The 13,784-nt window shown below is 37.8% G+C and overlaps 1 protein-coding gene across 2 annotated transcripts in view; it reads left to right on the top strand.

Moving 5' to 3' along the window:
• The window catches only part of ADCY7 (adenylate cyclase 7), a 61,553-nt gene extending 47,789 nt beyond the window's left edge, over positions 1-13,764 (top strand). For both annotated transcript variants that reach the window (XM_027879814.1, XM_027879815.1), the window contains 13 exons: positions 142-239; positions 869-953; positions 2,561-2,698; positions 3,567-3,629; positions 4,272-4,310; positions 5,657-5,820; positions 6,924-7,005; positions 7,608-7,763; positions 8,401-8,547; positions 8,978-9,085; positions 9,870-9,984; positions 10,535-10,659; positions 10,781-13,764. In XM_027879814.1, the coding sequence (XP_027735615.1) occupies positions 142-239; positions 869-953; positions 2,561-2,698; positions 3,567-3,629; positions 4,272-4,310; positions 5,657-5,820; positions 6,924-7,005; positions 7,608-7,763; positions 8,401-8,547; positions 8,978-9,085; positions 9,870-9,984; positions 10,535-10,659; positions 10,781-10,927 (1,467 nt within the window). In that variant the 3' untranslated portion in view covers positions 10,928-13,764. The remainder of the gene's footprint in view (positions 1-141; positions 240-868; positions 954-2,560; positions 2,699-3,566; positions 3,630-4,271; positions 4,311-5,656; positions 5,821-6,923; positions 7,006-7,607; positions 7,764-8,400; positions 8,548-8,977; positions 9,086-9,869; positions 9,985-10,534; positions 10,660-10,780) is intronic.
• Positions 13,765-13,784: the final 20 nt, after the last annotated feature.

Here is a 13,784-nt window from a genome sequence, read left to right as displayed (position 1 = left end):
TTTCTTTTGTTCTCTTTTAATTCTAGGTATATTAACAGTACAGTATGAACTTATATATGTGTGTCATCACAAAAATGTAATAGAATTGAAAAAGCCCCACCCTGGAATTATCCTGACCACTTATCCTAATCTGTGTTTCAGTATCGCACCATTCCTATCCTAAAACTGAAGAGTTACTTCGCTTGTGCCAGTTTTGTGTTCCTCTGTATATTTGTGATACAGATGTTTATCATGCCGAAGTAAGTGATGGTATTTTAATTATTTAGAGTTCAAATTAACCAATAGCTAAAGTGAAACTCGTGTGCATGGAACTTCTTGGGGTTCCTGAGAGTTTATATGCAAGAAACATAAACCTCTCAGGATTAATTTACCCCGTGATAAAGGAGTGCATTCATGGTGTTGGCATAAGAGCCTTGATATCAGTCTGAAAATAAAATATAAATATTTTTTTAATATTTAGTTTGCTTAGTACACACAGGGAGCTGGTCAGTTAAGTGAGAAATACTATTTTATAAGAATAGTTGGCTGTAAGCACACTGAGCAGTAGGAAAACAGGACTTAGCTGGCTACAATGTGCTCAGTGCTCCTCTTGTCTTTGGAGCTACAAGAAGGGAACTTTGAGCTTCTTCTCATACTACTGAGAAAGCAGATTCTTGATTATCCTGAAATTTATGACATGTTTGTTTCTCGTGGCTGCTACAGTGGAGTTTACATGTGGTTTATGCACAGGGCAGCGCTTGGGGACATCAGGGGTAGAATCCCTTAAGGTAGTGATTGTGCAAGAGTAACCTGTGTGAGGTTTTGATCATCTAGTGCTATTAGAAGAAGAATTATATTTAAACTTACTTTGTTTAATGCTTTCTTCTAGAACTGCAAAACTGGGAATTTCCTTTGGAATTGTTGCAGTCATCATTGGGCTTATTTTATTTCTGTGCTTTGCTGAGAAATGTATGGTAAGTTTTGGTTTTAAAAAGCTTCCTGTTTTCAAAAGTGGATGGATACAATTGAGCTGCTTGGTCTATCTTTTAGGATGATGAATTAAGGTGTTAATTTCAATAGGAGTTACAGGAATCTTGCACCTCAGGTTACCAGAAGATTCCATTGCCTGAGATACATTTTCATGTCTGACAATTTGCACTGTAATTTGGAATTATTTGGGTGCCAGAATAGATGGGTAAGAGGGAGGAGGTAGAGTTGTTTTTTTAAAAAAATTATTTTTATGTTTGTCATTGATAGTAATTTTGTTTGTAAATACTGATATTTTCTATACTGGAAACAGTGTTAAAATCAAAATAAGTTTGAATGCAAGATTATTTTTCATAATAATTTATAAAGTGTCATGAAAAGTACAAACATATGAATAATTTATTGGCAACAATTTCAGAGCTGTTAGAATTCCAAGTTCACCATTACATCAATTAGGACACTTGCATTTGTAGTTACTTTTTCTTTGCATTATTGAATATGTGCCATTACTGTTTAAAAATAAATATTGAAACACAGCCCATTGTGACACAGAGTTCAGCAGCACAAAGTAAAAAAGTCCTTCTGCAGTTCAAGAGGGAAGGGATTTTAGAGAGTTCCTTACACTCATCAAGTCTGTGCTGTGCTAGACTGAGGGTGGGAGGGAATTCTGAAGTGCTGCTGAGAACGTGCCACCCCCATCGTGCCACACCATCCTGCTGGGGTGATGGAGGTCTCCCAGGAAAACTGCCATGGAAAGAAATGGTCTCTTAGAGAGCCAGGTTCAACTTGTGTGAAGGAGAAAGAAAGAAAAAAAAAAAAAAAAAAAGATAAAATTGCATTCTGTGCTGGGAATCAAGATTTATGATTAATTTAAAAGTATGGTTAGATAGGTGTATGGATTTTATGTATGTTTGGGGGGGGCTTTATGTGTATATGGATGGATTTTTACATATCTGTCTAAGCAGAGAGAGAGGTGTGTGTATGTGCATGCACATGTGGTTTTTACATATGTAAAAACACATGGAGTGAAAAAAGAAAATTCCAAGACTGCAGTTGCATCAGACTTGAGTTTTATGCTGGGAGTGTTTTGGTTAGCATCCTTGAATAATGCTTGCAATCATTAAAAGTATTTACTGGCTGTTTTTAGCAGCAATGGAAGGATATAAGGATGGCAAGAAGGGGATTGTCTATGATTGGTGTTGATTTAGTCATCTGGAAATAGGTGTTCCAAATATAAATTATAGCTCTACAACTAAAAAAACCACAAAAAACACCCCACCCCCCCCCCGAAATTGTCATTGTGCACTTATTAGCTTTGCTCTAGAACTTTCAATCAGATCATAATTCTGTATTTTTAAAGCACAAATTCAGAGAATTTTAGCACCCAATCTCTTTGAAGTAAGGAAGCATTGTCTCTATTTTCTGTTGGGGAAAGTTGTTAGACACTGACTCTCAATGACTGGATTCAAAGCTTCAAAATAGGATTCCAGTGAAGACTCCTGACATTCTCATGCAGAAAAAAAGTATTTAGAAATATTTCTTCCCATGTATCAGTGTTATTCATGTTACTGAAACAAATTAATGTTGTTTACAGAAGTGCTGCTCAGAGCAGTGGCCTTTCCTGCGCCGTCTTTGTGCTATCTCAGAAAAGGTGGAAACAATGCCTTTACTTAGGCTTCCCTTAGCAGTCATCACTATATCTGCCTTGCTGATTATAGCCATTTTTAATTTGGTAAGTAATCACATTATTCTATGACTTCTTGTAACATCCACGGTTTGAGTAACTTCCTGTGTTCTTTTCATCAAGCATCAACTTTTTTTACTGCTTTTTCTGATGTCTGATTTGCAACATGGGTTGATTTACGCAGAGTGTGATATTTACAGCTAATGCACGAGGTCGTGTAAAGCCTTTCAGTTTCTGGAACTGATAGTACATGTGATAGACTTGAGTTCTAGTTTAGACCTTTTTTTGCTTTCAAGATGGCATTTAAAATGACTCTTGATTGCAACCCTCATCACTAAGACAGTCCTTTTTATTTTAATGTGCCTTTAAATGTTTGGCTGTGGCAGGGGGCACTTTAAGCAGTTCACTGTAGTGTTTGCACTCGCTGGTAGTAATGTGGATAAGGGAGAGAAGAATAGAGCTTGGCTCTCTTTTAAGCAATACTGCAGAAAATGCTTAATTTTCTTTCATAGGGTGTTTTTCCTGCTGGCTTGGGTCCTTGAATTGACTCACAGTGGTGTCATGTGAACACCACCAGAGACAGCCTAAAAGAAAACAGGAACAGCAGCTGTGAAACTGGGGGATGAGGCAAAACCACATTTGTACCAGATAGCTGATAGATTAACACAGCCATGATGTAAAATTTTACCCTGAACTGGTAAATTTTAGCCTTCTTTCACCTTGTGTGTGCATATGTTTAATACCACTTCATGGGATACCATTGTATTTCAACATCTATTCACTAGCCCTGAAAAGGCAACCAGGTCAGGACTCTGTATAATATGGAGAAAAACCTCAAAATCGCTGGCTACATGCTGGCAAGCTTTTACTGTGGTTTTGTTGATGTGTTACCTTTTTTCCTCCCCCATAAATCAAGACTACTGAGAAGAACAAACCTGCAAACTTTACTGGATCAAATGACATGGGTGCTACTACCGATGTGAGTAGAGTACTGTTTAATTTCTAAGATTAAAATGAAATGAGTCTTGGCTGGCGGATACAGAATCAGAAAAGATCCTGAGTTGGAAGAGACCCACAAGGATCAGTGAATTTCAACTCCCATAATATAGATGAATGGCAACATTTTGATGTATTTTCAACTTTTTATAAAGATAGATTATTTTTTTTTTTTAAATTGTTGAACACAAAGACTTACTCATGCCACAGCTTTGAAGGATATTTTCTATCACTAACTGTGGCTTTTCAGTGCATCCTTCAGGAATTCTCAAATGTCTGGAGTATTCATGTATAAAACTGAAGTCTTATTTTGGTCTTTCAACACATTGGAAAGGTGTTCTCTAGCATTTCTGCAAGGGTAAATTTAGCACTTGCTAGTGACACTAAGAAATTATTTCTGAGGGTTCCCCTTTTTATCTCTTTAATTCCAAAGTAGTATTCTGTTTTGAGATTATGCAAATATTTGGGATGCTCTTTTGTCACCTGGGCACCCCTTAGATGATGGACATGCTTTTGTATGATGTACAGCAGATTGTGTGAGGACCCTTTTTATTGTGCTTATGACAGGTGCATATCAAACTGTGCTCATCCTGTAATTTTTTGTTTTTGCATGTCTGTAAATCAGCCTTTGGGAAACACAAGTCATTCCTGCATTGAGGAAACTGTAAGTAGTGAATACATATTACTTTGAAAGCCATATTTTTTAATATTGTGTATATTTGCTTACAAGTGGCAAGTTCTGTTGCTGTATAAAAGCTTTTTTAGGTATCTGACAGCAGAAAAGTTCTTCATGAAATCAATATCGTTCAGCTGCTGTTGCCGTGCTGAATAAAGGATGGCTTTGCAGTTTTTTTAAAATTTCAGACTCAAAAGTAGGTGTAAGACTTTAAGGAAAAAGCAGTAGAACAGGATGATGTTGTTTGAGTCTGAAAGATGAGAGCTGTACTTGCAAGTGTCCCAACAAAGTATCTTGATAGAGTGAAAGGGTTTAAATGGCTGACAGAGGTGTGGCAGTGTTCTCTATGTAATGGTTTCTTTTTCAGAGGTTTGGCTTCTGGGTGAGTGTTTGTTACCTTTTGGAGGTTACACTCAATGCCTTTAGGAGGACAGAGTTGGTACAATTTGGTGGGCCCTGATTAGGAGTTCTGGCTTCATTCACTTCAGCAGAAACTGCTTAGCCAAGAATCTCACAGTCCTGTGCAAGGTCTGTGCCATTATGGGTGGGAAAACTGTGCTTTGTGCGTAAAGAGAAATGACTTCTTGAGGAGCAGAAGCTGAGGCAATTTTGGAGTAGTCTGTAGACTGAAGTGTGCCAGCTCAGCAGTTCACACCTGTGCCTGTGGCTGCGGGGACCAACCCCATCTGCGCCTCACGCTTTGTACCACCCGACACCTTCAGTGCTGCCAGCTGCATCCTGAGCTGGGACACCACACCTGGACTGGGATTCCTCTGGGAAAGTGTTCAGTAATTCCACTGGATAAAGACCCTAGCTTGGGAATGCTTGTTAGCATCAAAGTTCCTATGAAGGAGCCGTATTTGGATAACAGGTCACGATCTTCACATTTATAGCTTGGGGGGGAATGGATGGGAATGTGGTATCTGCTTAAGGTTACAGTGGGAGAGCACATTCAAAATAGGATTAGAAGGCTGGAGTTCCTGGTTCGGAGCTGATTCACTGTCTTGAATTGTAAGTAATTGCTTAAATTAATAGACTTCAGAAGATAAATCCTCAACTCTCTTCAGTTTTTATCTGGTATTGCTTGCTTGTGTTGGTGTGATGTTTTCTGTTTAAATCCTTCTGTTGGCCCTTAAAAATTTAAAAAAACTAAACTAAAAAAAAGTATTAAATTCAGCCTTTTAGTGTCATTAAAAATAAGTGTATTTAGTGTATTTAGCAAGCGACTGTTTAAATTACAGTGACCACAAACTCAGAGTATTTCGTGTGGTTTGAACATCTCTTAGGGATAAAGTCTGGATAATGCAACTGCTCTTTAAATTCTTCCTTTACAGTATTATGCTTACTGCTGTATATTGGGGTTCATCGCTTGCTCGGTATTTCTTCAAATGAGCTTCGAACTCAAAGTTCTTCTCCTGTCCATTGCTGTGACTGTCTACCTCATCCTCTTTAACACCCCTCAGCATAGAAACTTGAGCTTCTATGACAACAGCACCAGGTGCAGTGGCAAGTTTCTTATTTAATGTTTCATTAAAGGAGGTGTTAGATTTTTGTACACCTACTGGAATATTGCAATATCAAAATCATGTAAGTCAGACACTGCAAACCTTTCAGTAAAGTTAATGACAGGGAAATCATATTAGACAATATCACCTTTTTTTTTCTTTTCTTTTCTTTTTTAAACAAAGTGTGTGTTTTCTGAAGAAAAACCTGTAATGTGGCTTCAGGGATCCCTAGAATATTTAGCTTACTTTAAACATGAGAGAGTCTTATTAATCTCATAATAAGATTGCTTTTCTGATAAGCTATGAAGAAAAGCCTTGCTAAAAGTCTAATGCTTCAATAGAATAGTGACCTTCATGTACTTACCTTTCTAAGTGTAGATATTTTGAAAAGTAACAACAATTTACCTGATCTAATTGCAGAAACTGAAAATACTTAAGAGAAATTATGTGGAAAGATTTTACTGTTCATTTTTAAGTCTTTCTCAGATTCCTCAGAATAGTCTCATAGCTGAAGATTGGGATAAGTTTATTTTGCTGTGAGCTGTCAGCACGCCTTAAAAAAGCTTGAGTGCTCTTAATTTAACCTCTTAATCATTCGTATGATGAGAATTTAGTTTGTATTTGTAAAAGTTAATAGATGGCTAAGACTGATCTTACTATAAAATATGAGTGGTGTCTCAGATACAGGTACAATTGTCTTTCCTTCCACAAAGAAGAAAGTTTCTTTTCCTCCTTTAAGGTTTTGTTGGCTGTGTTTTTGTGGGCTGGGGTGGGGTGGAAGCTGAAACTCAAGTCTACTGGAAATTAAGATGGCTCCATTAAGGTAAAACCGTATTTACTTGAACATCTCACTACAACAGCTACTTAACAAGGTTTCAGCACCCAGTGTGTCCTTACACGAAATGCAGCCCCTGTGCTGGGCTGACTGATAATCCTTCCTCCTTGTTAGGAGAGGACCTGTACCCAGGCAGCCACTGGCACAAATGAACAGTGACGTTGTGATTTATGTCTGAAGAGACACCCCCTTCCCTTACCCTTAATCCTGTAGGTTTTCTAAAAGGATACAGATGATTTTGTATTGTTTTCTTGTTTTCAGGCTTTTCATCAAAGAGCCGAGAATAATGACTAATTTATATCTGGTTCTGTTTTACATAACCCTTGTTTTACTTGCAAAACAGGTATGTATTTAAAACGCCATTGCTTAGTCCTTTTACTTGCAACAAGTTGGTTTAAATAAAATGCAAGTGTTGTTCCATGAAATTGTGCTCTAGTGTATATTTTAATCTTATTTTAATATTCTGGTCTTAATTTTAAATAGTGTATGTACTTGTAATTAGTTATAGGTAATGCAAAATTTTTTACTGTGGAAGAATGGGAACATTTTAATATCTTTCGATAGTGTTTGCATGACAGAAGTGAGAACTTCCAGATTCTTCCAGTTTGGATCTATCTGTATTTATATGTCAATATTCATTCTAAATCAAGGCAGCAATTCAAGATAAAAATAATCACCAGAGTATTAATGTGTCATTTTGGTAAATACACTTGCTGGTACAAAATGGCATTTGGTCTTACTGACTGCTTCATATTTTTCTGACCTTTGTTCTCAAAGCACATCTTTCATAACTATATAGGCTCAAAAGGCCTTGAACAAACTCTGTTTCTTCTTATATGTGCTTCTTAAAATACATGCTTTACACTTGCTTTTTGAAAAAACTGACTAATATTTTTCAGTGAGATATTTTATGGATTTTGTTTATCACGTTTTGTCTCTTTGCAGATTGACTATTACTGTCGACTGGATTGTCTGTGGAAGAATAAGTTTAAAAAAGAACATGAACAATTTGAAACTATGGAGAATGTTAACAGGCTTTTGCTGGAAAATGTACTTCCAGCACACGTTGCTGCATATTTCATTGGTGAAAAACGAAATGAGGTATGTTGAGACTCTGCTGTGTGAAGGACAGTAAATTGGACCTCTGTGACATAACATGTGATGTGAGCAAGCCCACAGAAGCCTGTTTGTATCCCAAGACCTTTGTAAACCCAGGAACCTGCTAACCAGAAAGCTTCAAAAAAAATTGCAACTATTGGTGGCAGTCCCCGAAATCTGTTTTCAGAATTGGTGGTTTGGCAAATATTGAAAAAGGATTTACTGCTTTCCAAAGGCCATATTTTACCAGAGAGGATACATCACAGTTTCTAGAGAAATCAGTTGAGGAATAGATAGTATCTCCTTGGTAGCAACCCTGGTGACAAATTCATTGACATGGATTTTTTTCTTTAGACATCTCATTCTGCCAGCATGTCATCAGAGTGAATATTGCTGTGTGTCAGGAGTCTGGCAATGTCCAAATAAATGAGAATCTGTAAGGTATCTCAGGTTTTCCTTAGGCAAATACAGCTTCATTAATGTTTCTGATAAAAATAAGAGATGCCCACTGTAAAGTGCTGTGATTGACTTCACAGGGAAAATGTGATTTGATTACTGATTAGAAACAATTGTCATGGGTTTGAATACCTGTGGTGGAACGTGACTGCTGACAATGTGTGGATATATTGTTTTCCTGTAGGACTGGTACCATCAATCCTACGACTGTGTGTGTGTCATGTTTGCATCAGTACCAGATTTTAAGGTGTTCTACACAGAATGTGATGTCAATAAAGAAGGCCTGGAATGCTTGCGGCTGTTAAATGAAATCATTGCTGACTTTGATGAGGTAATTAAGCTTCTGTTAAAAATGCACTGGATTACATATTTGCTGCAGAATAAATGTTTCACTAGATCTGTGAGCATTAGAGGGGGGAAAGTCATTTTTACACTAAACTAATATATTCTGACTTCAGCCTTGCAATCTTCAAGGATATATTCCCATCTGATAGGGATTTTCAAGTACAACGTCTAATCCATTAGAAGTATGGTTTAAAAGTCTCGAATTGAAAGACTATATTTCAGTACTTGAGTTCTTCTGTTTCTCTTGTGAGCAGGTAACAAAACTGTGAAACCAATCGTCAGTACTTTATCTAACCTTTGTGTCAGTGATAGTATTCCTAGAGATGTTTAATGTTTATTGTGGAGAGTGTAAGATTTCTGGGTAAATACTACACTGAAATATGTCTCCAGTTTTTATTTTCTTTTCATTCAAACAGCTCTTGTTAAAACCTAAATTTAGTGGTGTTGAAAAAATAAAAACGATTGGAAGCACTTACATGGCAGCAGCCGGTCTCAGTGTTACACCAGGCCAGGAGAACAACCAGGTACGTTGTCTCTGAAATCTGCCTTTAGTATTCTGTGGGTATGTAGGTGTGTTTCACAGTAACAAAATGTAATGTGATACAAAAGAGAAAGTAAATCACCAAGAGTGACTTCCCGAAATGTGGAAAAAGGTGATAAAAGTGTATTGTCTCCTGAAGAATTCACTATTTATCTTCTAGTTCCATTTTTTTTTTTCCCAAAGAAAGTATTAAGTTTGTAACCCCAGCATACTTTTGACACCTTGCAACTTTGATTCCAGTAACTTAACATCTCTAGATGCGTAGCAGAATGGCTCTAATAATAGGGGAGGCAAAGAACAGGAGCCAAAGAAAAGACCACCAACTGGACAGTAAGCTTTTTGTGATCCCTGAGAACTGGCACAAAAAGGGAATCCTCAAATGCCATGTTAGGCCTGAAACTGTCACCCAGAAGAACTTAAACCGGATTCTGTACTTGGGCTCACTTTCACTATAGATTTGTGTATGACATTAAAACACACATAATAATATAGCCAAAACATGTAAAATTAAAGCTGAAATCCTAAAGGACAGATAGTAATGTGTTATAAAATTTAATCACGCCATACTTGTTGCCTCATAGCCATTCCAGTTGAATTTATTGTAGTTTTAAAGACATTTTGAATGTTTGTTGCGCTGTGCGATTCTGCAGTTACAAGGATGAGTGGTGTCCTCCTTATAAATACGTACTCTGGTCACTACTAGTACTGCTTGGGAATAGTAACTTGTTATTTTATAGATATAATAATATGTGTTCTGACTTGCACAGGATAGGGAGAGACAGCATGCCCACATTGGGATTATGGTGGAATATGGAACTGCCTTGATGAGCAAACTGGATGGCATCAACCGACACTCCTTCAACAACTTCCGCCTACGCATTGGTAGGTTCCGTCCGTGAGGAACGTGAGCTCCTCAGCCCGGCATGGTGGGACACGAGATAGGACCACGTAGGTCACGTGCTGGGGGCCAAAGGTAGTATTGTCTGGTCAGCTTTTCAAATATGCCAAGCTCCTCCACGGATGGGTTTTCTCATCACTGGAGGGAGCAGCAGGAAGACTGCAGCTGGATGAGTCTGGAGGAAATGAAAGGTGCGGATGAGGAGTGAAGTACCCTGTTAGTGTCTGCTGACTAAAGACAGTATTGCCATTATACAAATGTTTATTTCCATATAACAATAGTAGAAAAGGAAGAATTTTGCTGGGGCATGAATTGTGCCCCAGCTCTTCCTCATACTTCCCATTTTATAAGGAGTGAGTCACTTCACATCTCAGTACAACTATTAATAGAACAGTCTGATACTGATTGCCAGAAATGTGTCGCAGAGTTAAGTTTTGGTTTGGTTTTTTTTTGACCCTGAAGCTACATCTAATAATGAAGCTGTGTGTACATCACTTTCTACTTCAGTAATGACACCTGCTTTTGTTTATCCAGGGATCAATCATGGCCCTGTGATTGCTGGGGTGATCGGTGCCCGGAAACCTCAGTATGACATCTGGGGCAACACTGTTAATGTTGCCAGCCGAATGGAGAGCACAGGGGAACTTGGGAAAATCCAGGTAAACCTATGAGCCTTGGAATGTCTGAGGAATTATTTCTAATTGGCTGTGGATTTTTTTTTTTTTTAATGTGAATAATCAGAAGAATTTTATAAGATTTTCTAATTCTTTTCACACAAAGGTCACAGAAGAAACAAGCAAAATACTACAGGAGTTGGGATACTCGTGTGAATGTAGGGGACTCATTAATGTCAAAGGCAAGGGAGAATTGAGGACTTACTTCGTTTGCACTGAGACAGCCAAATTCCAAGGTATGGGACTGAACTGAGGCTATGATGAAGTTAATCAAAACAGACTTAGAACTGCCTCCCTTCTGTGAAGACTTATAATTTCCCTCCTTATGTGAAGGACTTTATTCTAAAAATATGTATATGCTGTTCCTATCTCTTCTACATCTCAAGAGAATTTTTTTTAATAAAGAAGAGTTATGAAAATTTCCTAGAAGACACACAACAATCAGTCTGAAAAAGACTACCTTTTCCTGAAATAATTTGAGGACTTACCTGGAATTGCCACGAAGCATTTTCAGTTAGTTTCTTTCCTTACCTGCACTGTGGGAGTCTTAACAGCTCCAGTACCAACACGTGTGGATGCACTGTGGAACTCAGTACCATGTTAAAACATTCCACTGCGTGGTTCTTTGACACACACCTGCTTTTCAGTATTGTGTTTGGCCAGGCATGTGCAGTGATACCGTGGGCACTGCATATCCTGCTTTTAATGCTGAACAGATTCACAGAAGACAGATGAATAATGGGAAGAGGAACGCAAATGAACTCAAATGTATCATATGACAACTGTGCTGAGCCCCTTTGGGGAAAGACCCGCATTGCACAGGATCTGGTCATTTTATCATCCGTGCCTTCTCTGCAGAAGTACCTTGTGACCAAGAGCTGTTCAGAAATAACTTTCATCTAGTTCAGCGTGTTTACATTATATTACATGTTCTCCTTCTGTGTCTCTTTATTTAGTATCTGCAAGTGCATTTTATTCAGTCACATATAAGTCTTACAATTTTTGATTTTAAATTTCAAAAAATCCACGGGATGGTGAGGAGTGTGGGGCACCTGTGGTTTACCTGATAGACAGGCTCTGACAGCCCCTGGTGTTGCTGAGACTGGCAGGAATTCTGTGTGCTGACTGTGTTCTTGGGGCACTTAGGGAAAAAAATAATCTGTTCTGAATTGCTGGAAACTGAAGAACAGAATTATTAAGATAGTATTAGAAACAGTAGCAGATACTGTATTAACGGAACTGTGTCTGAGGTGCGGCTTGGTTTTTTTTAAATTTTTATTTCTACAATTTGACTAGCCACTGGCTGGTTTCTGTACCTTTTAAAGGTAATACAGTTTATGAAACAAACTGGTTTTGAAGGTTACTAATGAAAATATTCATAATGGAAATGTTTCAGCAGAGCCCCAATGCTGAAAGTATGAGTAGAGCATTCATATTATCATGGAAATTGACTTACTGTAAGCTAGTTTAGTTTAGTCTGTAAAGTTTTTAAGCTTTAGTGGCTTTTGCTAATTTCTAAATAGGCATTTTTCTACTTTCTGCAATCTCTTGATCTGTTTTCTGTTGGTGGAGATAGTATTTTGTAAGGCTAACATCTTGTGCCCAGTTATGTGTATTAACTAAGATGGATTCTCCCCTCCTCCCCACATACCACATACAGTAGGGCAGGACAGCACAGTGATCAGTGAGTACAACACCTGTTTAGTTAAGCCTTACTCTTCTACAAACAGAGCAGCATTTACTGTTTCTGGATTTAGTACTGACCCACCTTGGACAAGTGTTTAAGCAGTCCTATGCATCACTGCTGCTTTCTAATTACTGTGTAATTTCTTTAGAAGATGAAGTGACTATGTTTCAAGACAGGAACAAATCTAAATATTGTCCAACTGTGGATTAAAAATTGTGCTTGCAGCCTTTGTCAATTTTGTAGGTCAAATCTGTGTGTAGTAGCTCTCCAACAGAAAACAGCATGTTAGAAAACCTTAGTTTGAGGTTGTCTTGTTCACACGTGGGCTCTGCTGAAGAAGAAAGCATCGTATGTGGTGTCTTGTTAGTGCAAGTCAGTGTTGTAGTTGAATAAACTTTCAAATAGCTTTTGCTGCTCTTGTATGTTGTGTATTTGTAGTTACAGGTGCTCAGCAAGCATTTGTTTTGAGATAGTTATTTATTTTTTTATAGGGACCATGCATGTGTCAAAGGCTCCTTTCAGCAGTCTGATGTCCTGTTAGGTGAAGTGACCACTTGTCTCATGAATCCATTTTGAAAAGTGCATTATGCCTATAAATAGAGCTGGCTCTGAAGTGCTTCTGTTCACAGAACTAGTAGAATGTAGATGTAAGTTATCTATGAAAGAAAATTCGCTGTAGCAGCATTTTGAAATGGTTTCCTTTACGTGTTGCCTTGTCAGCCTGGTAACTTGCTTGGGCGTAACTTCAACTCGACCTCATTTGCAGAAGTGCCCCGAAGAGCTGCAGCTTTCAAAGGGGAAGGAGATGGGTTTTGTTGCGGGTTTAAAAGGACTGCTGGCTTGGTGTGCTGTGCATGGTGTACTTGGGGAAGTCAGAAACTGTGTGATGAAAAAAGAGGATGACTAATTTTTCATCAGAACTGGAACTATGTAATATGAGAGCTATATTCAACCACAGAAAAAGTTCAACTTAAGAAAAAACTGTATTTAAGTAATTGTTTTCAGCAGTCCTTCTGGGAGCAAACTGTGAAACTTAACATTGAGGAAAAAAATCTTAGTAGAAATATCTTCCTTACAGCATTATTTTTTTCCTTATATGGAAAAAATGGCACTGTATCTAATTTGAAGAGCTAATGACATCTGAATTAGGCATCTGTTTTAAAGAACAAACTTTTGTTTTTACAGTGAAATAAAAACTTCCTGAAACATGTTTGGGTTTGCAATTATTTTGATGAAGATTCCCATGAATAGAAGGCATATTCCTCACAGCCCTAAAGAGTTAACAGGATTGTTTTTGCCTATAAACTAAACTCAATATTTACCTTTTTAGAAAATGTTGCAAGTGGAAAATGGGTAGAGTGACATCCATGTGTTCAAGAGCTGAGGAGAAATTTCAATTATTGATGTTCTGCCATTGATGGCC

Source organism: Empidonax traillii, unplaced genomic scaffold (assembly GCF_003031625.1).
Source record: "Empidonax traillii isolate 1590-97213 ecotype Southwest subspecies unplaced genomic scaffold, ASM303162v1 scaffold59:size1551110, whole genome shotgun sequence".
NCBI lineage: Eukaryota > Metazoa > Chordata > Aves > Passeriformes > Tyrannidae > Empidonax > Empidonax traillii.
This window is presented reverse-complemented; position numbering and strand designations above follow the sequence as displayed.